The sequence below is a fragment of the Abramis brama genome (assembly GCF_963993115.1).
Source record: "Abramis brama genome assembly, chromosome: 3".
In the NCBI taxonomy this organism is placed as follows: domain Eukaryota; kingdom Metazoa; phylum Chordata; class Actinopteri; order Cypriniformes; family Leuciscidae; genus Abramis; species Abramis brama.
The window spans coordinates 8,989,306-9,012,510 of NC_139965.1; the positions used below are offsets into that span (position 1 = coordinate 8,989,306).

At 37.6% G+C, this 23,205-nt stretch overlaps 2 protein-coding genes and 1 long non-coding RNA gene across 4 annotated transcripts in view; 2 read left to right on the forward strand and 1 right to left on the reverse strand.

Moving 5' to 3' along the window:
- LOC311078614 (macrophage mannose receptor 1-like) lies at window positions 1–16,103 on the forward strand. Its single transcript, XM_084107548.1, has 5 exons — window positions 1–44; window positions 202–240; window positions 333–698; window positions 12,263–12,598; window positions 12,763–16,103. Exons 2-5 carry the CDS (start codon window positions 204–206, stop codon window positions 13,122–13,124), a joined length of 1,101 nt encoding a protein of 366 aa, XP_083963674.1. The 5' UTR covers window positions 1–44; window positions 202–203; the 3' UTR covers window positions 13,125–16,103.
- LOC311078618 lies at window positions 5,709–8,064 on the forward strand. 2 transcript variants are annotated; one of them, XR_014605218.1, is made up of 5 exons: window positions 5,709–5,963; window positions 6,352–6,485; window positions 6,668–6,730; window positions 6,897–6,991; window positions 7,364–8,060. It is a non-coding gene; the product is annotated as an uncharacterized lncRNA (long non-coding RNA). The 2 variants fall into 2 exon arrangements; XR_014605217.1 differs by having other exon boundaries at window positions 5,709–6,485; window positions 7,364–8,064.
- The window catches only part of ltb4r (leukotriene B4 receptor), a 16,355-nt gene continuing 9,232 nt past the window's right edge, over window positions 16,083–23,205 (reverse strand). Inside the window, exon 4 of the mRNA XM_084107547.1 lies at window positions 16,083–17,088. Coding sequence (XP_083963673.1) covers window positions 16,747–17,088 — 342 coding nt within the window. The 3' untranslated portion in view covers window positions 16,083–16,746. The remainder of the gene's footprint in view (window positions 17,089–23,205) is intronic.

The following is a 23,205-nucleotide window of genomic DNA, read 5'->3' on the forward strand; positions in this document are numbered from 1 at the left end:
AGACAGAAACATCAGACTCAGGACAGAAACACACAACCTCTAAAGTAAGAACATGTTCATTCTTCAAACACAATTACACTTTCAGATGTTAATATTGTCTCAATGATTATGAATTGAGTTATGTTTATACGCTTAAGATTATGTTTTAATATAAGATGAATATAAGAGGGGTTTTTTTTTATCAATGTGTTTCTTCTTCAGAAATGGACCAAACTCTATATTTGATTCTTCTTCTCATTGGTGAGTGTGTTTGTTGTATTATTTATGGTTTATAGTTTCATCAGGTTTGACCCTGTTATGAAAAGCATTAAATCAAACGCTCTCTTTCACAGCTCTCTGCTCCGTATCTGAATGTGTTCAGCGTCAGTATCACTTTATAAACGTGTTGAAGAACTGGACTGAAGCTCAGAGATTCTGCAGAGAGAAATACACAGATCTGGCCACCGCTGACAACATGAACGACATGAACGAGCTGAAGAAGAGTGTGAATGATGGAGGTGTTCAGTATATCTGGATTGGGCTGAAGAAGACGAGTGCTGATAAATGGCAGTGGTCTTCAGGTGAACCTGCGCTCTATCTGAACTGGGGACCTGGACAACCTAATGGTGGAGTTGAGAGCTGTGCTTTAATGAAAAATGGAGAATGGGAAGATTATCCATGTAGTGACAGCCGAACTTTCATCTGCAGTTCATCTAACAGTAAGTGCAGCTCCATACAATCACAATAAACATTAATTTATAAAACGATGCACAATATACTGTACAAAATTTTAATATAATTCTAAATGCTGCTAATTTTTAATGTGCTCATGAATATAGAGGAGGCTGTGGATATTTGTCACACTTCCAACTTACAGTAAAATCCCCAGTGTTAAATGAACAGTGTACATATGTGTCCACACTACAGGGTGTTAAAGCTGTGTTGAAGTTCATAAGATTATTAAATGACTAAGAGATGATTGACCTGATGTCAAATGAAACAGCAAGAACAGAAAAAAAGAGAAGATCAGAAACACAAGAGCTACAATTAACTTCCAGCCATTACTCTTATCATTACACAGCTTGAATTTAATTACATCATACATCAACAAATAGACATAGCACAATTAAAATTAAATTAGACATCAAGAATCAGCATATGAATCTCAATAATGGTGACATGTTTCAGGCCGCAATGCATGCTGGAAGCCATGAGTTTTATACTATGGTTACTCCCAGCATGCATTGTGACATGTCACCATGGTTGAGTGACATACTGTACGCTGATTCTTGATGTCTGAATGATGTTGGGAGCCACCAGTATAAAACTCATGGCTTCCAGCATGCATTGCGGCCTGAAGCATGTCACCATTATTGAGATTCATATGCTGATTATTGATGTATGTGGACCAAAATAAGAATATGTCACCCTGTAGAAAAGGCCCCAAAGTTATGTGTTCATATTATTTAGTACAGTTGACCATATTGTGAGTTATGTTTTACGTTTACTGCCGTTTATTCAGTGCTTGTAATAGGATAGCGGACGCGCGCGCTGGTTTGTATATTGTATGTGACGTCACGCAGTTAGTATGCAGTATGAAAGATAGTCGGTCGGTTGTCAAAGTTAGTACGCAGTACGATAGAGATCGTCAGTCAGTTGGATTCTCATTGTGAGCGACATTTTCCTCAGAGTGTGCGTGAATGAGAAAAGTAAGTATTTTTGCTGTATTACTCGTGATATTGCATTTCTTTGTTAGCTGTTATTTCTGTTATTTGATATGGATGAGAGTTAGGAGTTTAAGGGTCGCTACGCGAGCGTTGTGTTAATTATATTCGCGTTCGGACGTTACTTTCTAGCTTTGATCCACCTGATTTATACTTTACTACGTATCAGTACTTTGTGGTTGAGTAAAATATGAAGTAAGTTGTGTTAAATATTATTATCTGGACCATTATAGGCTATCTAGGCTATTGAGTAGCTATATCATAGATGACAGAAAGTTCGTTATTGGTGACTTAATGCATAGAAAATCTGAGAATCCCATGTAAATGTTTGAATCTTTATCTGCCTACATTTTAGAGTTTAAGATATATATAGTCATATTCTGACTATTGTTTATTTTATATTGTAATGTATATTAGTGCTTAAGGAGGAATTATGTGTATGCATATGTTTCCTTTATTCATTTGTATTTTGTTTCTCTCTGTATAGAAACCACACTCAAATTACACACTGAAAATTACTGAGACAAGAAAGAGGAAAGAATAAACAGAATAATAAGAACTATCTCTCAGCTCGTCATTTCATACTCTGGAATATTTGGCCTTAAGTGGTGTTCTGGCCGACACTTCTGAGTGAACCTGGTGATAAACCCAGAATTAGCACCTAGACTGAGCGTCTACCCATTGTCTTCACTTCACACCCCCTATGTAAAAATGTTTTAGAGAAAAAAAAAGGCAATTTATCACATAGGCTACATTTACATGCAACCAAATCCATTAGTAACTGGATTGATGGTTTAATACTCATGTAAACACATTAAACACTTGTTTAGCATTCAAGTAAACACTGCATTAAGATTCATCATTCATGATGAATTCAGTCCGATTGAAACAAAAGTTTCAAACACTGCTCCCGTAAACACTGTAGAAATTGTGTCCGACTTGATACAGCGCCGACACGTGACTGTGACGTATGCTATCAAAGTACCATAAGAGTGATTCGAGAGTAGGGCCCTGTCCCAAATGGCACACTTCATATGCACTTTCGGTCTTGTGGACTTACAATGGCTCCCGCGTGCGTGTGTCCGTTAAGTTCGTGAGACCGTAGGGTGTCCCATTTGTCATTTTAGTCCTCAGAAGGGTGCTTGTGAGCGCCCCCTATGCGGTCGATATGCGCCCTCGAAGCGCACTTTTGCCGAGCCTGCACTGATGCGGACTCCGCAGCAGACTTCTTTCCGACAGTCAAAGCGGCATTACGTCACGAAAGTGCGGACTCGTAGGAAGACCACGAGTGCTTAGGGTGCCATTTGGGACAGGGCCTAGGAGGACTCAACCAGCGCAGCTTCTCCAGCTTCTCTGATGACGACACAACTGATCCACGATTGGCCGAATCCATGAGCTCTGATGACGACACAACTGATCCACGATTGGCCGAATCCACGAGCTCTGATGACGACACAACTGATCCACGATTGGCCGAATCCACGAGCTCTGATGACGACACAACTGATCCACGATTGGCCGAATCCACGAGCTCTGATGACGACACAACTGATCCACGATTGGCCGAATCCACGAGCTCTGATGACGACACAACTGATCCACGATTGGCCGAATCCACGAGCTCTGATGACGACACAACTGATCCACGATTGGCCGAATCCACGAGCTCTGATGACGACACAACTGATCCACGATTGGCCGAATCCACGAGCTCTGATGACGACACAACTGATCCACGATTGGCCGAATCCACGAGCTCTGATGACGACACAACTGATCCACGATTGGCCGAATCCACGAGCTCTGATGACGACACAACTGATCCACGATTGGCCGAATCCACGAGCTCTGATGACGACACAACTGATCCACGATTGGCCGAATCCACGAGCTCTGATGACGACACAACTGATCCACGATTGGCCGAATCCACGAGCTCTGATGACGACACAACTGATCCACGATTGGCCGAATCCACGAGCTCTGATGACGACACAACTGATCCACGATTGGCCGAATCCACGAGCTCTGATGACGACACAACTGATCCACGATTGGCCGAATCCACGAGCTCTGATGACGACACAACTGATTGTTATATTGTTCATTGATAGTATAGGCAAACACAGCGCGAGAGTCACTACGAGATGCAGAAAGTGTCCGACTCACGTCTGTTTTCAGCTCCTCCTCTCCTGCACACGGCTACTCTCGCCGATCGCTTACATCCAGCCGCATTCGATGTCCAACACACATCAGAGCTCGTGAGTCGCTCTGGAGAAGCTGCTCTGGCTGAGACCTCCTGCTCTTGAATCACTATCACCGTAGTTTGATGGCATACGTCATAGTCAAGTGGTGTCTGCACTGCTCAAGTCAGCCACCGATCGGTCTTCGCAGAGCTGTTTGAAGTCAAACTAGTCTCTTCCCAGCAAGCAATTTTGCATTTAAAAGATGTCTAATAGCCGTCCAAACACAGCCCTGACGTCTAGGCTAAAACAAATGGTAAATGGACTGCATTTATATAGCGCTTTCACAGACCTATGGCCACCAAAGCACTTTACATAGCCTCACATTCACCCATTCACTCACTCATACACCGACGGCGGTGTCAGCCATGCAAGGCGCCATCCAGCTCATCGGGAGTTAGGTGTCTTGCTCATGGACACCTCGACACTTGGTCAGGTGGAACCGGGGATTGAACCACCAACCTTTTGGTTTGTAGATAATCTACATGAACCACTGAGCCACTGCCGCCCCAAGGCTAAATCTTTGCCCAAGAATAGACTAGACGTCAATTAGACCGCTATTGAACGACTACATATATACATCTAATAGACAGTGAATATTAATCTAGGCTAAAACAAGGCTAAATTTGGGCTGTCAGTGAAAATGAAAAAAAAACGTCTAAACGTAGCCCAAGAATAGACTACCCAGCTGGCATTCGACTGACCTTAAACGTTTAAATGTGGTTGAAATAATGTCAGTTTATGGAAAAACATTAATTCAACGTCAAAACAATGTTAAACACCAAATGGTTGAAATGGTGTTGTTAACTCACTGTGGATTCAACATAGAAATATAAATAAAATTTGAGTTGTACGTCAAATCAACATTATTTTTACAACCATGACTTTTAAACATTTTGTTGAAATATATCAATAGAAAAATAACGTTGTTCCAACATCCAAACAATGCTGATCAATTAACTGTTGAAAAAGTGTTGATGCATGAATAATGATACAACGTTGAAAGATCAACTCTGAATTAAACGTTTGTTAAGTAACATTAATTCAACGTCAAAACAACGTTGAACACTAAATGGTTGAAGTGGTGTTGTTAACTCACTACGGATTCAACATAGAAATACAATTTTTTTTTTTAGTTGTACTTCAAATCAACATTATTTTTTTTACAACCATGACTTTTAAACATTTTGTTGAAATATATCAATAGAAAAATAACGTTGTTCCAACATCCAAACAATGCTGATCAATTAACTGTTGAAAAAGTGTTGATACATGAATAATGATACAACGTTGAAAGATCAACTCTGAATTAAACGTTTGTTGAGTCGTGATAAAAGCGCTTTCTAACGTTACATCTTTTATTTTTCTTTTTTTTTATTGCATAACACATTTGTTACAATTTGCCGAAAAAAGAAATTGATCTTGTAATACATCATTTAGATACAATTCATGTTTTCATAAGGAATAAAAAATAAAAATAAATACACATCAGCCAAAAGAGAATTGAGACGCTTTCTACATCTCCTGGCGTACTTTGAGAGCAACTCCAGTCTGATTGATCATTTTGGAATATCGTTCAACACAAGAGCTTGATTGGAGGACGGCGGTTGTCCATCACACAACTGTGATTCTATTGGCTCTGACGGTTCCAGACAACACCCGATTGCTCATGCGCGAAGTGGGTCTGTGTTGTCATCGTCAGGCAGATTCTGACCTGGACGGGTTCGGAATGAATTTGGTGGTAACATCTCAAACGGTAAGCAAAGTTTTTGAAGTCACATTTTATAACTAGAAAATTCCTAAATAAATGTTGTGTGTGCCTGACTCTGTCACATATGGGCGTCGTGACGTCATACTTGGCGTGGCGGCCATGTTGATGGCCTCGCGAATGTAAACATACAGCAAGTCGAACGAGGAGAAACAGAGTAGGGAGAAGAAAAGAAAGAAAAAAGATGCTAGAATCCCGAAAAGGATGTGGAATTTACCGGGATACGTTAAATGGGGAAACCAGGGACCAGTATGTGGACAAATTTTCCTGTAAAATATCCCGTATTTTAATACCTTACTCTCATAACATTAATGTTAGCCCTTCCATCGGACCTGTCAGTCTCTGCACTGTTGTCCTGTTTCTACCCCCTTGCCCTTTCAGCGAAACAGATGTTTTCAAAGCATCGTTTTGCTTACTTGAAGTCAACCTTAGCGTGATATTGGCCTTTTTAAGATAACAGCGTGGTTGTTGTGAGAGCACGATTTCATGCCAATCTGTAAGCAAAGTCACGTTAGACCTAGCTTCACAACTCGCATAGTTAATGCTGCAGTTTTGTAGTACGAATTTTTGCTGTCAGCAGAGGGATAGCAACAGAAAGATGAATGTTGAAATTTTCATTTTTCGGGATATTTTATAGGAAAATACTATACGGGAAGACAGCGGGAAAAGAGCTCTGCTGGAACAAGTTATGAAGTGAAGCCGGCAAACACTAAAGAAGAGCTTGAAGCTTTAGAGAATCACTTGGAGGACAAGAATGAGGGAGTAGAACTGGTAAGTTTTAAATAATTAATCTTGTAAAGTGCTGGCAAAGTTTCATTATGACAATTGGCTTGTTCACTTTGGTGACCACTACAAACTCCTCGTCCTCATCATGTGCCTGCTTTGTGGAGGTCTGACTCTGACCACATTTTCTGGTTATAATTTTAATTTCTTGTTTCTTGTTCTTTTCCGAGTAAACAACTGAAGATGTTGGGAGGCGTTGATGCTGCAGACCATGTGAAGAAGTCAATGGCTGCGTAAGTAACTTTATGTTCCTTTTTTGCATTAGTTTACAGTGATGTTCCCTGTCATATACTGTCATGCACTCCCCCCACACACCCACTTACTCACTCTCTGCTACATTTTCATAATGAACTTGATTGCAATATAATATTCTAATATAAATCTGTTTAACCATGGCAGAACTATGACAAATAAAATGATGGCCATAATGAGCCTCAGAGGAAGAAGTGGGAAGGTTGCCTTCATGAAGACCCGTCTCTACAAGATAATCTGTGGTGAGTTTGCTTTAACATAGTAGTTTTGTAACAGTGTTTTAAATAATTGAATATAGTAAGCAGAATAATAATTCATAAGAAATGAAGAAATCATTTTAGTTGGAGAACTCTACAGAGCATGGTCTAATATTATATACAGTACTCCATTCTGGGCTCTAGACTAACTTCTCTACCGGCAGCACTGGTTACTACCAACTGCCTTTTGTTGCTTGCCCAAGCACATGATTATCAATGACCTTGCACATTGATCAATACTAATTTATATACTTGAAACATTGGCAATTCCACAAAAGTTGATATTTGCAAAATATTTTAATTTGAGAGGTTAACGTTTGCTAATACTGATCTGTTTCCCCCCCCCCCCCTCATCAGACGCTGTCTTGAGCTCATTTGATACAACTACAACAAAAGCAGACGAATACATGGCCAAATACTTGAAATATGCACCAGAGAGGATAGGTGGCGGTGGCAGAAAGAAGTAACAAGAAGGGAAGATTTAACCAGCCGTGTTCAATGTTGCCCAATGTCTGGGCCGTTTTTCTAAAGGTTAAAGTTCGACACGTGTAAAATGATGTTGTGTGAAATGTTGGCACACTTGCAGCCATGCAATAAAGCATGTTTCTTACGTCAGTGAAATGTCTTTATTAATCTTCTTCCTGGTCTTGCTTTGACCAATTGGCTTCTTCCTAGCTGACTGTTCAACGTTGATTAGATTGACGTTGTAATGACATTGCTATTTCAACGTTGATTAGATTTGCAAAATCTAAACTAAAATCAATATTGATTCAACGTTGGCGAATTCACCTATGTTGAGAAACGTGACATTGGAATGACATTGCTATTTCAACGTTGATTAGATTTGCAAAATCTAAACTAAAATCAATATTGATTCAACGTTGGCGAATTCACCTATGTTGAGAAACGTGACGTTGGAATGACATTGCTATTTCAACGTTGATTAGATTGACGTTGGAATGACGTTTCTATTTCAACGTTGATTATATTGACGTTGGAATGACGTTGCTATTTCAACGTTGATTAGATTGACGTTGGAATGACATTGCTATTTCAACGTTGATTAGATTGACGTTGGAATGACATTGCTATTTCAACGTTGATTAGATTGACGTTGGAATGACGTTTCTATTTCAACGTTGATTATATTGACGTTGGAATGACGTTTCTATTTCAACGTTGATTATATTGACGTTGGAATGATGTTTCTATTTCAACGTTGATTATATTGACGTTGGAATGACGTTTCTATTTCAACGTTGATTATATTGACGTTGGAATGATGTTTCTATTTCAACGTTGATTATATTGACGTTGGAATGACGTTGCTATTTCAACGTTGATTAGATTTGCAAAATCTAAACAAAATCCAACGGTTATCCAACACTGACACCTGACGTTGATTCAACGCTGACTCTACGTTAAAATGCCAGCTGGGTAGTCATCAGATAGACAGCAAATTAATTACTACATATAATAGACAAGAAAATACAACTTAAGGATTCTGTTTACTCAAATATATATATATATATATAATATCCAAAAAATAAATAAATATAAAACTTTTATTAATAACAATTAGGGGTGTCGCAATATACCGGTGTTTACGATAATCATGATATTCAAAGCATGAAATATCGACATCGTGTTAATTTAGAGAGTGACAATATACCGGTATTGGCGATAACCACGATGTTTAAAATGACCAGGACTCTTATGATAACATGACATGTAAATACTCCAGCGCCAGTTCCTGGTTGACCTCTCAGGTGTCTGTATTGCACCCGTTGACACCTATCTAAGAAGAAGACGACGCAGCGCGCGCCCGCGCAGCTAATCTGAGAAGAATGTCGTCTGAGCGAGAGAGTGAAACACTCTGTCCACACCCGAAAAAATTAAGCTCACAACATCTCCTAAAGAAAACATCTCCTTAAAGGGGGTCGCACACCGGACGAGAAGCGCACGTCTTCAGTTAATGGATGCTCTGAGGTAAAGTGTTCAGATCGCAGACTCAGCAACTATTGTATTTAATTGTACAGTACAGTCATAACATAGTACAGACAGACATTATCTTCATTTCATAATGTCCTTAAACGTAACAGTATTGCTGGCCATAAACTGAGAAAGTGCGCGTCCGGTGTGCGATATACTTCGAGTTGTCTTAGACGCGTCGCGGCACTTCTCGTCCGGTGTGCGATCCCCTTAAACCCAATCTGCAGAATGTGTAGCCACCAACCTTTTTACCCATCTCCTTGTCCATCACTCTGCGGATTTCGCAATTTTATAGAGAGTAAATTGCGATTATTTTACTAGTCATGGAATGGGAAACGTGACATTAACCTGTTAACTGTTTCTGTGATCATATATCCCATTTCTTTACTCATCTTATTTTTGCATTTGTATTTGCACTTGATTTTTTTTGTTCAAATCTGCTATCTGCATGACGCCAGCACAACAGGTTTAAGAGCTTTTCAGTTCTTCAGGAAACATTCAGACAGTGTTTCGCTTCAGTTTGAAACCAGACTTCACATACTTCACAACTTCACATGCTTGTCTTCCTTCACAAAAATTTGCCATAGATTGAGTATACAAGAAGTAATGCATGTGCCTTGTGTTTATCAGTATCCTTATGTTTGTTGTGTAAAAAAGAAAAACTATAATCAAAGTAAAAATAAAAGATTCTATAGATATCGCGATATATCGATATCGTGAAATCTTTTGGCCACAATAACCGTGGTGTGAAAAATCCAACATCGTGACAGCCCTAATAACAATATAAAAATTAACAACTTAAGATAGTAAAAAATGAAAAAATATACAATTATGACACTTATTAATTATACAATTACAATTATGAAAATAAAATATTATAAATACAATAAAAAAATATATAAAGATTATAATAAAAAATATTGGAAATTAACTTAAGATAATGAAAATATAAAGAATGACAAAATAAAATATTTTAATTGGAAAAATTATTCACTTCTTACACTGCACTGTAACTTTTGCTATTCGGTTTTATTTGTTTTTGTTTAAGTATTTTAAAGTGCTTTTAATTGTTTTCTTATATTGTATTTTTATATTGCCTTGCTGTTTAAATGTGCTATACAAATAAACTTGCCAAGTTAAAAAGTCCTATTTTCATATCATAATGATCTAAAGAAAAGAGTAAAAGATATTTGTGGCTTTCATAACACATTATAATAAGTTGCACATGTTTCATGTTTACCCCTTTGAATTCAGATAATTTGAGTTTAAGGGCACATGGAAATGGGTTACAGTTCACTGTACACTGTTACCCGCTAAAATGTCACAATTCCGACAACAACAAATCATTTAAATAAAAAAATGAGCACATTTCAAAACGAATACACAGATACTTACAAGACAAAAGTAGGAATGTCTTTTACCTGTTCTCTTCGACCGACAGATAAGTGAATGCAATGCAATTGTTTCAAAATGGTGGAAAAGTTCGCGAGAACAGTGATCTCTAGCCTACTAATTATCAAGTCTTGCGTTGCCAGTAGTCCTGTCTCAGTAGGGCGGTTGCCATCTAGCGGTTGAGAAATGTAACTGCATTTTTATTTCATTTAAAATGAAAGACATTCAAATAATACCGTAGATTGTGTATGAATGTTATGTGTGAGAGCAAACATGAAGCTGCGAGGGCGAAAAACATGTAAACAATTTTAAGACTATTTTGGCTATACTAATCGTTGGTCTAAATCAGGGCTATTGCCAAGCCGTTAAACGTTGACCACTGATTGCCTCGATTTTGCCGGGTTGGCTAAAAGCAGACTACACATAGCCCGTCCAATTCAGAGCTAAATCTACAGATCGACCATGTCATGAAATGACACTTGCACCTTGTAGATATTATTACCAATGCGAACATAATGGGATATCAACAATCTCATGCGCTGCCTGGCCAAAAAAAAAAAACTACAATTAATCAGTTTTGACTATAAGTGGGCCACAAATAACCGGTCTGACGACGAGCTAAATCGTGGCTACGCACAACCTACACATAGAACATGTCAAAGAAATGAAACCAAACACCTTGTAATCACAGTTGACTGTGCATACATGATGGAATATCATACATCTCGCAAGTTATTTCGCAAAAAATGGCATGTAACCAGATTCAGTGTTATTTTGGCTAAAAGTGGGTTGCACATAGCCGGACTATATCGGGTCTATATTTAACCGAGATGACGGCTATTGCTTGCTGGGTTGTGTTTCTCTTTTCTTCAGTGATTCTGCTCTTTATCATCAGGTGTCTTCAATAATCAAACAATCATCACTCATTTAATCACTAAATTTTCTAATGAACTCTTTTACTTTTAACACCCTGCTGTGGTTCCCATATAAACACAGAGCCGTGTTGATTTAACACCGGGGATTTTGCTTTTGGAGTAACATGTAAAAAAAACAAAACAAAAAAAACAACGGGGAAATATAAAGATAATTGACAAATCTTAATTAATGTTTTATCAGCAAAATTATTAAAAGTATAGTACGAATATTTAATATATCATCAGCTGTAGAAACAGTCTTTGAATGACACGTGTTTCTGATGCTGTGCTACACATTAAAAACCATAATGCAATGTAAGAATAATGAACAAACTGATTCTTGAACGCCAGAACACGCCTCCTCTTTCCGCTGAACCGCCCCCGGGAGCGCAAGTTCATTCCCTAATTTACCGACGTGCGTCTGTGGAGGAAAAAGTCCGCTGTGCGTCGGGTGCAAAATGATGCGCTGTTGTACAAAGTCAATTGCGCTGGGTGCAAGATAGGGCCCATAGTGTTATTATTGCAACAATATTAATGAGTATGTATTATTAGTCTACAATTCAACCTATTGAATTGATTTTTTTGCTGATATATTTCTAAGGACTAGTTAACAAACATTAATATGCAGTTTAACATCTTCATCTGTTTGATGTGTCTCTCATTCAGCTCTGTGTGTCTGAATACAGAATTCCAGAGAAATGTGTAACAAAACATGATGGAGAAATATAGTTGCAATAAAATTATCACAGAAATTCACAATAGATACTTGATGTTATATCAGCAAAATCATCATGAATATAATTAGAATATTTAATATATCATCAGCTGTAGAAACAGTCTTTGAATCACACGTGTTTCTGATGCTTCGCTGCTCTTATTCACATTAAAAACCATGAACCAGCATAAGAATGATGAACAAACTGATTTATGAATCCATTTCCATGTGTTTTTCTTAAAGCGAACACAGGACTCGTCTTTGTCAATCAGATGAAGAACTGGACAGACGCTCAGAGTTACTGCAGACAGAATCACATTGATCTGGTCAGTGTGAGGAACCAGAATGAGAATCAACAGATAATCAATGATAGTCACATATCTACTGATGTCTGGATCGGTCTGTTCAGAGACTCATGGCAGTGGTCAGATCAGAGTAACTCCTCATTCAGATACTGGGCTCCTGGTGAACCTAATAATGCTGGAGGTGTTGAAAACTGTGCAACGCTCATTCCGAACGCTCTGGGTCAATGGTATGACAGCCGTTGCGACAACCAATATCCTTTTGTGTGTCATGAAGGTGAGCAGATCCTCACAAACACACACAATCCATCCATCACCTCCAGATATCTTAAAGTTCACGCTACATGTCTGACATGACAGATTCCTCCACAGTGTTTGTTCTGCATGTTGTTTTTGGTCAGTCTCGCTCTAGTTTTTGCTTGTGGTTTGTTTTGTGTCCAGATAAACTGATTCTGATCAAAGAGAATCTGACGTGGCCTGAAGCTCTGAGATACTGCAGACAGAATTATACGGATCTGATCTCGGTTCAGTCAGAAGAGATGCAGCGTCGTGTGATGAATGTGGTTAAACGTGCGTCTACTGAGGCGGTGTGGTTGGGTTTACGTCACTCCCGCATTTTGGGCATCTGGTACTGGTTGATCGGAGAGACCGTGTGCTATCAGAACTGGGCTCCAGGGAACGGCACAGGAGACGAGGACTGTGGGTCTGGAGTGAGATCTGGAGCAGTTCAGTCTGGAGGAGATCAGCGCTGGATCAGCCGTCCTGAACACGACAAACTCAACTTCATCTGCAGCAGATATTAGGAGTGAAAGGAAATACATAGCTTTCATAACAAATTTATGTATTCACTTCCTATATTCTCATTTGTCACTTGGTTTGTAGTAATTTTACATACAGTTATTTCACCCTCAATAGGCAGTTGTACCTGAGGGTAGTGATGGTCGCTTTCGATTCACGGTTTGTGAAGCTTTGAAACTATTGTGAATCACTTGTTTTGAACCAGTGATTAAGAATACCTATCAAGTGCTGCATTTATGCCATGTCGTAGTTCTCGTAGTTATGAGATGACAACGCGTGACGTTCTGGGAATTATGTGTTTTTATGGCAACACTACACATCAAAATCCATGAACTCCCTCAGTGTTCATATTTGTCCACACTACATGGTGTTAAAATAACACTGAAGCAGTGTTGAAGGTAATGAGATAATTAAGTGATTACGTGATGATTGACCATCGGTGGTTATATTAAGTGAAACAACAAAAACAGAAAAAAGAGAAGAGCAGAAACACAAGAACTACAACTGACTTACAGCCATTACACATTATTGCACTTATTAATAACCAGTTTGACTTAATTTCTGTCATACATCTACAAAAGTTCTTGAGAATTGACAGAGGTTTAGATGTTGATGTTTTAATGAATGTTTCGTTTTAAGTCATGATGGTTTGTATTTGCTATAGTTGGACTCTACAAATGACTTTTGTAGATTTGAAAATCATGCTTTTCCCCATTATTGTTGAATCACAGAAGCTACACCAGTTACTTTTGCCAACCGATCTCTATTTATGATTTTATACATGTGTCAGACATACGAGAGAAACAGGCATAGAAGAATAAGGCTATAGGTGAGATGGTCGTCATTCCAGATTTCTCTGTTCCCCATTTATCTGTCCTCTCACCCCATCATGGTTTATGTTCCCTCTCCCCCTCATGCCTCAGTTTCTCTTCCCTCTCCCCCTCATGTCTTTATGTTTCAGTACAGTAAGGATTGAGCTTATATACACCAATTGAGGGACTTACAACGTCCTTGTAAGGTAGCAAAACATGTTGCTTATGTTTAAAATGTAGCGTATACCTCATGCTTACACGTGGCACAATCCACCTTCCATATTAAGAAACTATCCCTCGGTGTATACATTAGTGGTATTTTTGCATCAGTTGAAAAACATCCTTTCCTTGTAAAGAATATGCCAACTGTACACATTTGAAGTATCATCATCATTGGAACAGTTACATTGCACACATACTTGTATGCAAAATATAGCTCATCCCATATATCTCATCAGCACACATGTACAACATACTCTGACTTCACTAAATACATTATGAAATTATTATGAAAATGAATCAAGAAAAATAATACTAAAAAATAGCATTAAACAGTACATTTTTAGTCTTTACTTTTTAATATTGGTGTTCTTTGGCTTTTGCAACTTTGCGTTAATAAAACACATTTGTTATAGCCAGGTCATCATGGTTAAGTTTTGATGATTACATTATTATCAGTTGTGGCCTGATTCACAATGTATTTTTGAATGTGTTCATATTGCTGTTGGATCTCAAGCTGTGAAATCACAGGCTTACAATCACCAATACTAAAGTTACAAATCAAGCATATAATCAGAGATTTAGACTCTGGATGACACCAGTGAATCAGGCTACTACTTCATGATCATGTCATCATCAAACCATAACCAGGTTATATTTTCTCTTGCGATAACAAAAGTGCTTTACAAACACAAAGTTGAGGCAGCCAGAGAAAAACTAACATTAAAACGTTAAGGGTCATGAGTCCAACGAAAGCAAACACTGATCACCATAACGGCGACTTCAGCCCAAACTATTATTTTCAATAAAACATCAACATCTAAACCTCTGTTAATTCTCAGTAAGAACTTCTGTAGACGTCTGACATAAAGTAAATCTTGTTAGTAATAAGTGAAGCTGGTAATGCTGTTAGTGGAGTTGTTTAATCCTCCTCTGCTGAGATCTTCACAGATTTAATGTCTTCTTTTCTCTTCAGTTGATTTCATCTAAAGCTGTGCATGGAAGTCAGTTCTAGTTATTGTGTTTGTTTCCTTTTCTGTTCATTTTTCCTTCGGTGATTCTGCTTGTTATCATCTAATTATCTCATAAACTCCAACACTGATTCAGTTACATGTAACCCCCTCTAGTGTGCACACTGAGAAGTGTTCATTTCATCTGTTTAACGCATGTGGGGCCTACATGGAAACTGAGGAAAAAACTGTCTGGGCCCCAGTTAGATAGACCAGGTCAAACACATGTGGGCTGGGGAGTGTTTCAAAATCATTTGGCAAAGCAATTGGTTCAATTGATTCAAAGTTTCAAAAAGCGTTGCTTCTTCCATCAATACCTGAGGGTAAAAAAAAAAAAAATCTTCTGCTCAGATGTTTGTTTAAATAGTTCAAATATATTCTTCAGTAATCTGTTATTGAGCTGTAAATTGTCTAAACTATTCTTTGAGGGTCTATAGTCTGTTTTCCTCCACTGTATGGATTTCTGTTGATTCATCAGTGTTTCATGTGGGTGTTTGATGCATTTTAAGAGCCTCAACGGCCAGAATCACTGTTGCTTTTACAAACTCTTTCTGTCTTATTTTGTGTTTACTAATTTTAAAATTAATAGAATTGTATAAGGGGTCAAAGGGCATCATACTCATCGTTAGATATGTGTTTATACAGTTTACTTTTTGTTTTATCATGAGATAATTTATGTAACTGAAGAGTTTTTTTAAATTCCTCATTTGTGTTTTAAGGATCTCTGTACTTGTCTCTCTTATATTGAGTTTAATGTATTAATCATGTCTTTACATTAGAAATGACTGGATGAATGTGAATCAATGAGCACCAACATTATGTGCCTCAGCTAAATGAAAAATTGTTTATTCTAAATGGAGTGAAGTATAAAATATGGAATCCTTTTGTGCTAAACATAAAATAATGTGTCAACAACACCATCTAATAAACCCAATTAAACTTTAATTGTCTAAATATATTATTTCAAATATTTACAGTTTCCTTCCTGTGATAACAATGACAAATTCATTTGACAAATTTTACAAATATTTCAGACAGCCATTTTAAAAAAGTTTTTTTTTGTAATTTTTTAAGTCAAGCTCAAAGAAATAAAACAGATGAATAAGACAGAATGAAATGTAATAAAATCAATACATCAATAACACACTGTTATTGAACAGAAACACTGTTTCTCCTTCTGTTTCACGTCAGAGATGTAAATATTGTCCATCCTGTCTAAATGTGGTCTGTACATAAACAAATGAGTGATGAGGATGTGTTTACATGTAGATGTGTTCATGTTTTACACACCAACAAAAAAGAAACAGAAAACAGCAGGATTATTTATATATAATTCATTTTCACAAAGAGAAGTAATAAAAAAAAAAAAAGTAACAATGTTTTAATGTCCGCATTCCAGCCAATCACAATCAAGTATTGAGACAGAGAAAGTAAAAGACACATTTATTCTGAAACAGCAGCAGCAGAAGATGATGATATTATTTCAGTGAGATAATGAAAGTCCAGCAACCTTTACTAACATTAGAAATGGACTTCAGGGGAATGAAAGCACTTTAATGCAGGGTGGTCAGAGTCTTCCTCTCGTCTCAGTTGTGCATGTCTGCTCTAGTCTCCTCCTCACCACCTAGGGTCTCAGCTCTTGTCCCGTCCCCTTTACGACTCAGCTTGACGGACAGCTTGGTGAAAACGGAGCTCTCTGCGTTAGATCCGCGGCTGGACCTGGTGCGGCTGGAGACTGACTCCGAGTTGGTTCCTTCAAAGAGTTTGGCCATGAAGCCCAGACCAGCCTGACGGATGTGAGAGCTGCCGGTAAACACGTACAGGACGGGGTTCACACTGCTGCTCATGAATGCAAACGCCGTCACGTTGGGACGGGCAACTTTTGCCGCTTTTAAAAGAGAAGGGCTGTCCTGCATCATACCAATCACCTGTGGTGACCAACAAGAAAGAGAAATAGGCTGACATAAATGTGAGAAAATGTACCCTTAATGTCCATACTTTATATTTCACACATAAGAAAACCATTGGCAAGAAAGGGAGACTGAGCCTTCTGAATGATGTATTAAAAGTGATTAAAGTAAATGCTGTTTTTAACAATTTATCCACTAATTTGCATAGTGCAAATGAATTTAATGTAAAAAAAAAAAAAAAAGTTTTTTTTTTTCTTTGACAGCATACAAACTCATCTCATTAGTACACTGACCTCACAAATATTTTGAAAAATGTCTTTCTGAATGATTTGCTTCCTTTCACATACATAACCATTTAATAAATCACTAAATGTGACCTTTCAAGCCAATCAAGTCAAGCGTGTGTGTGGACCAGGTGAAATTAATGCAGATACCACTCATACATCTCCAAGATGTATTTTAACTGTCTGTTGTATACAAACATCTAAAAATATTTTAAAAAAAGAAAGCAGTTTACATTTTTTAAATGTCTATATGTTATAACCCCTGACAGGAATGCATTGCAGATCAGAAAACACACACACACACACACAAAAAAGAAAAAAAACATCTTCCAGATAAAAACACACACATCAAATCGATATCTCTGCAATGTATGTTTTTTATCTGGGAAACATTTCAAATTGAGCCCAAAATATTGTTGAGATCCAAATATTAAAAAACACGTGAAGACTGAACAACAGGGATTAGGTATTCACAAGACTGTATCTCATAAAATGACAAGACACTTCCTTAATTCTCCAGGGAATTTAAAGTGCCGTTTTATGATCAGTTTATAAGGATGTGTTTAATTATGTGCTTCAGGTACAATATAGTGTAATATAAGGGAAACATATAGTTTGAATGTTCACCTGTGAGGTCACGTAATGTAGGCTATAAATCGCCGAAATCCCCAGAGATAAATTAACTCTGCTCAGAGTACATATGGTCCCACTCTTCATAGAGTTAAAATTACTCTGAAGAAGTGTTAAAGTTAATGAGATAATTAAGTGATTAATTTGCCAGCAGCCGTATCACCCTGTAGCCCAAGACTGGTCTCCCACTGAAGCTAAGCAGGGCTGAGCCTGGTCAGTCTCTGGATGGGAGACCTCCTGAGAAAACCAGGCTGCTGCTGGAAGAGGTGTTAGTGAGGCCAGCAGGAGGCGCTCACCCTGTGCTCTGTGTGGTTAGTGAGGCCAGCAGGGGGCACTCACCCTGTGGTCTGTGTGGGTCCTAACGCCCCAGTGTAGTGACTGTCAAAGAGCACCGTCCTTTGGATGAGATGTTAAACCAAGGTCCTGACTCTCTGTGGTCATTAAAAATCCCATGGCTACGGTGTACATTTTAGGACATCCTCAGACCTCAGACATATGAAGACAAGGCATCATGCCTCAGACTAAAAGGCTTCAGTCATTGGACAAAACGGCATCGCGCCTCAGACTGAAAAGCTTCAGGTCTCAGGAAAAACAATGTCAGGTGTCAGGTCTCGTACAATTAGGCATCAGACGAAACAGCCTCAGACAAAAAGGCATCAGACATAAAGGCATCGGACGAAACGGACTCAGACTAAAAGGCATCAGACATAAAGGCATCGGACGAAACGGACTCAGACTAAAAGGCATCAGACAAAACGGACTCGGACAAAAAGACATTAGACGAAACGGACTCAGACTAAAAGGCATCAGACGAAACGGACTCAGACAAAAAGGCATCAGACGAAACGGACTCAGACTAAAAGGCATCAGACGAAACGGACTCAGACAAAAAGGCATCAGACGAAACGGACTCAGACTAAAAGGCATCAGACATAAAGGCATCGGACGAAACGGACTCAGATGGAGTTTGGAGGTTCGCATTGCTCCGCCCCATATGACGTCACATGTACGCGGTTCATAGCTCGAAAGAACGCTTTAACTCCACGTTAGTTTGCCAACATACAAACTAGCTAGTTGAAATATGGCATATTGCAAAATGCATGTTCTCTTCTGTAAACAACTTAATTAGTGTAACATTTCATTAAAGCATATATATATATATATATATATATATATATATATATATATATATATATATATATATATATATATATATACAGTAGGCCTACAGGCCAAAATTTTTGAAACATAGCCTATTAAATTTTGTTTTGTTTTTTTACAAAAAAAGTTTTTAACCACAAATTTTATACAAATATGGGATACATGCTAGGACAGAGAGAATGTTTTTGAAAGAAGTTTCTTCTGCTCATCAAGCCTGCATTTGATCAAAAATACAGAAAAAAATAATAATATTGTGATATATTATTACAATTTAAAATAATTGGTTTTCAATTTATTATACTTTAAATTATCATTTATTTCTGTGATGCAAAGCTGAATTTTCAGGATCATTACTCCAGTCTATCACAAGATCCTTTAGAAATCATTCTAATATGATGATTCTTTATCAAAGTTGGAAACAGTTCTGCTGCTTAATATTTTTTCCTAACCTGTGATACTTTTTTAGGATACTTTGATGAATAAAAAATATTGAATATGAAATATTTTAAAAATATAAATCTTTTGTAACAACAATATACACTGGTCAGTAATTTGGGGTCAGTCATTTTTTCTTTTTTTTTGTTGAAATAAATCAATACTTTTATTCAGCAAGGATGTGTTAAATTGATAAAAAGTGATAGTAAAGAAGCAGGGGCGGATCACCCTAGTTGGCAGCAACGAATTAAATGTTATAGCCAATTTAACTGTGATTAAATTCAGTATATATATGTCTGCCATATGTTGCCACCCCTCTCGCCACACCATAAATATTTTTCTAGATCCGCCCCTGTAAAGAAGATTTATATTATTAGAAAATTTTTTTTTTTATTTTGAATAAATGCAGTTCTTTTTAACCTTTTATTCATCAAATATATTAGGCAGCAGAAATGTTTCCAACACTCATAATAAATCAGAATGATTTCTAAAGGATCATGTGATAGACTGGATGTCACATGTGACACTGAAGACTGGAGTAATGATCCTGAAAATTCAGCTTTGCATCACAGAAATAAATGATAATTTAAAGTATAATAAATTGAAAACCAATTATTTTAAATTGTAATAATATATCACAATATTACATTTTTTTCCCTGTATTTTTGATCTAATAAATGCAGGCTTGATGAGCAGAAGAAACTTCTTTCAAAAACATTAAAAATAGTAATGTTTCCAAACTTTTGGCCTGTACTGTATATATATATATATATATATATATATATATATATATATATACATATATATATATATATATATATATATATATATATATATATATATATATATATATATATATATATATATATACTAATTATGTTGATAAGTATATGTAAAGCTTCAAATAAATAAATAAATAAATAAATAAATAAATACACAGAGGAAACATTATGCATCAGTGGTATTGTCAAAAATATCATCATAATATTTCAAGAATCTGTCACTTTTCTTGTTTTTAATCAACCTTAGAGACTTCAGAAATGTAACAAGTAAAGCGTTCTTTCGAGCTATGAATCGCGTACATCAACACAGTCTCACTCCCTACTCTGTGTTGCGTACATGTGATGTCACATGTGGCGGGGCAATGCGAACCTCCAAACTCCATCTGAGTCCGTTTCGTCCAATGCCTTTATGTCTGATGCCTTTTAGTCTGAGTCCGTTTCGTCTGATGCCTTTTTGTCTGATGCCTTTTAGTCTGAGTCCGTTTCGTCTGATGCCTTTTTGTCTGATGCCTTTTAGTCTGAGTCCGTTTCGTCCGATGCCTTTATGTCTGATGCCTTTTAGTCTGAGTCCGTTTCGTCCGATGCCTTTATGTCTGATGCCTTTTAGTCTGAGTCCGTTTCGTCCGATGTCTTTATGTCTGATGCCTTTTAGTCTGAGTCCGTTTCGTCCGATGTCTTTATGTCTGATGCCTTTTAGTCTGAGTCCGTTTCGTCCGATGCCTTTATGTCTGATGCCTTTTAGTCTGAGTCCGTTTCGTCCGATGCCTTTATGTCTGATGCCTTTTAGTCTGAGTCCGTTTCGTCCGATGTCTTTATGTCTGATGCCTTTTTGTCTGAGGCTGTTTCGTCTGATGCCTAATTGTACGAGACCTGACACCTGACATTGTTTTTCCTGAGACCTGAAGCTTTTCAGTCTGAGGCGCGATGCCGTTTTGTCCAATGACTGAAGCCTTTTAGTCTGAGGCATGATGCCTTGTCTTCATATGTCTGAGGTCTGAGGATGTCCTAAAATGTACACCGTACATGGCACTTCTTCACAAGAGTAGGGGTGTAACCCTGGTGTCCTGGCCACATTCCCTCCAATGGCCCTTGCCAATCATGGCCTCCTAATAATCCCCATTCACTGAACTGGCTCGATCACTCTCTCTCCTCTCCACTATGGCTGGTGTGTGTGTGTGTGGTGAGCGCACTGCGCCGTTGTTCTGTGGCTGCCGTCTCACACTGGTGGTGTTGAGGAGAGATCACCTCATATGATTGTAAAGCGCTTTGGCTGTACAGTAGTACATATGAATAAATGCCTCATTCTATTCTATTCTATTCTATTCTATTCTATTCTATTCTATTCTATTCTATTCTATTCTATTCTATTCTATTCTAATTAAGTGATGATTAACCATTAGTGATGAACACCTGCTCTTAACAAGAAGAATCACTGAAGGAAAGATAAACAACAACTACAACTGACTTCCAGCCACAGTCTTAATCAAAATTCTGAATGTGTAATCTGTGGCAAGAAAATATTGTTGGTGAATATAATATATTGATAACAAATAACCACTTTTGGTCAGGGACAAGATTAGTGAATTATTCTACTTTATTCTACTGAAAACTATATCACCTGATCATCTTTGTTTCTGGCCTTTTTTTTTTTTTTTTTTCGTAGACACTGTTACAAAGACCACAAACTGGCATAAAAAGCTCAAACTGCCCAACTAAAATAAACACTAATCACCATAATGTTGACCAACATTAAAAAAAAAAAATCATCAACATCGAAACCTCTGTTAGAAGTCAGTTGTAGTTCTTGTGTTTCTCTTTCCGTCAGTGATTCTGCTTGTTAACAGCAGGTGTTCATCACTAATGCTCAATCATCACTTAATTAATCACTTAATTATCTCATTAACTTTAACACTTCTTCAGTGCTATTTTAAGTCTCTGTAGAGTGGGACCATATGTACTCTGAGCAGAGTTCATTTAACTCTGGGGATTTTGCTGTGTAGGTTTGAGATATTGTGCTGTTTTCATGTGCTATTGGAAATTAGAGGTCGGCCGATTGATAGATTTTGCCTGTTATCGGCACCGATTGCTGGAACAATTGGTAATCGGCAAAAATCCATACCGATAGTTTTCCGGCTTACATCTGTTGCTGGAACAGCTGAGAAGGGTCATTATACAGTACGAGAGCGGCCTCTAGAGGGGAAACACTGACGCCTCGTATAGTTTGTTTTGACGCGTGAGACTGTCAGTGCGGGACACTTCAGATGAAGATTTAAAACATAGACAGCAAAATGTATACACTACACTACATGTTTTCATATCATTATACGGTAATTCATTTGTTGGCTATATTCTGCATTAGTGGAGAATAGCAGTATGTTTGCCGTCGAGGCTGAGAGGACGCTAATATTAGGAGTACCTCAAACGGTTAAAAACAATATGACAAAAACACATGCAAGCACGAACCAAATGTTTAGTATCACCATTGTAAACATCTATTTGCACTAGTTTATATCCAGCTGGTTGCTTTTATGCATTCGTTTGCAAGTTGCATATTTAAAGCTAGTGATGTGAGAAACCAAACTGATGCATTCAATATCAGTTCTTTTTATCGTCACTGTAACACATATTTTGTTATTTTGATTAATAATCAAACTGTTCTAAGACAGAAACAAATAACATGTGAAAGTATAGGCCTACATATAAATAATATACATGTCTAATTTCAATGCTATGGTCTTTTGTGCAGATGTTTAAAGATCACCATCTTTAAGCATGACTTGAAACGGTAACACTTTACAACAAGAGTCCATCTGTAGCATTATCTAAGGTTAATAAATGCTGAA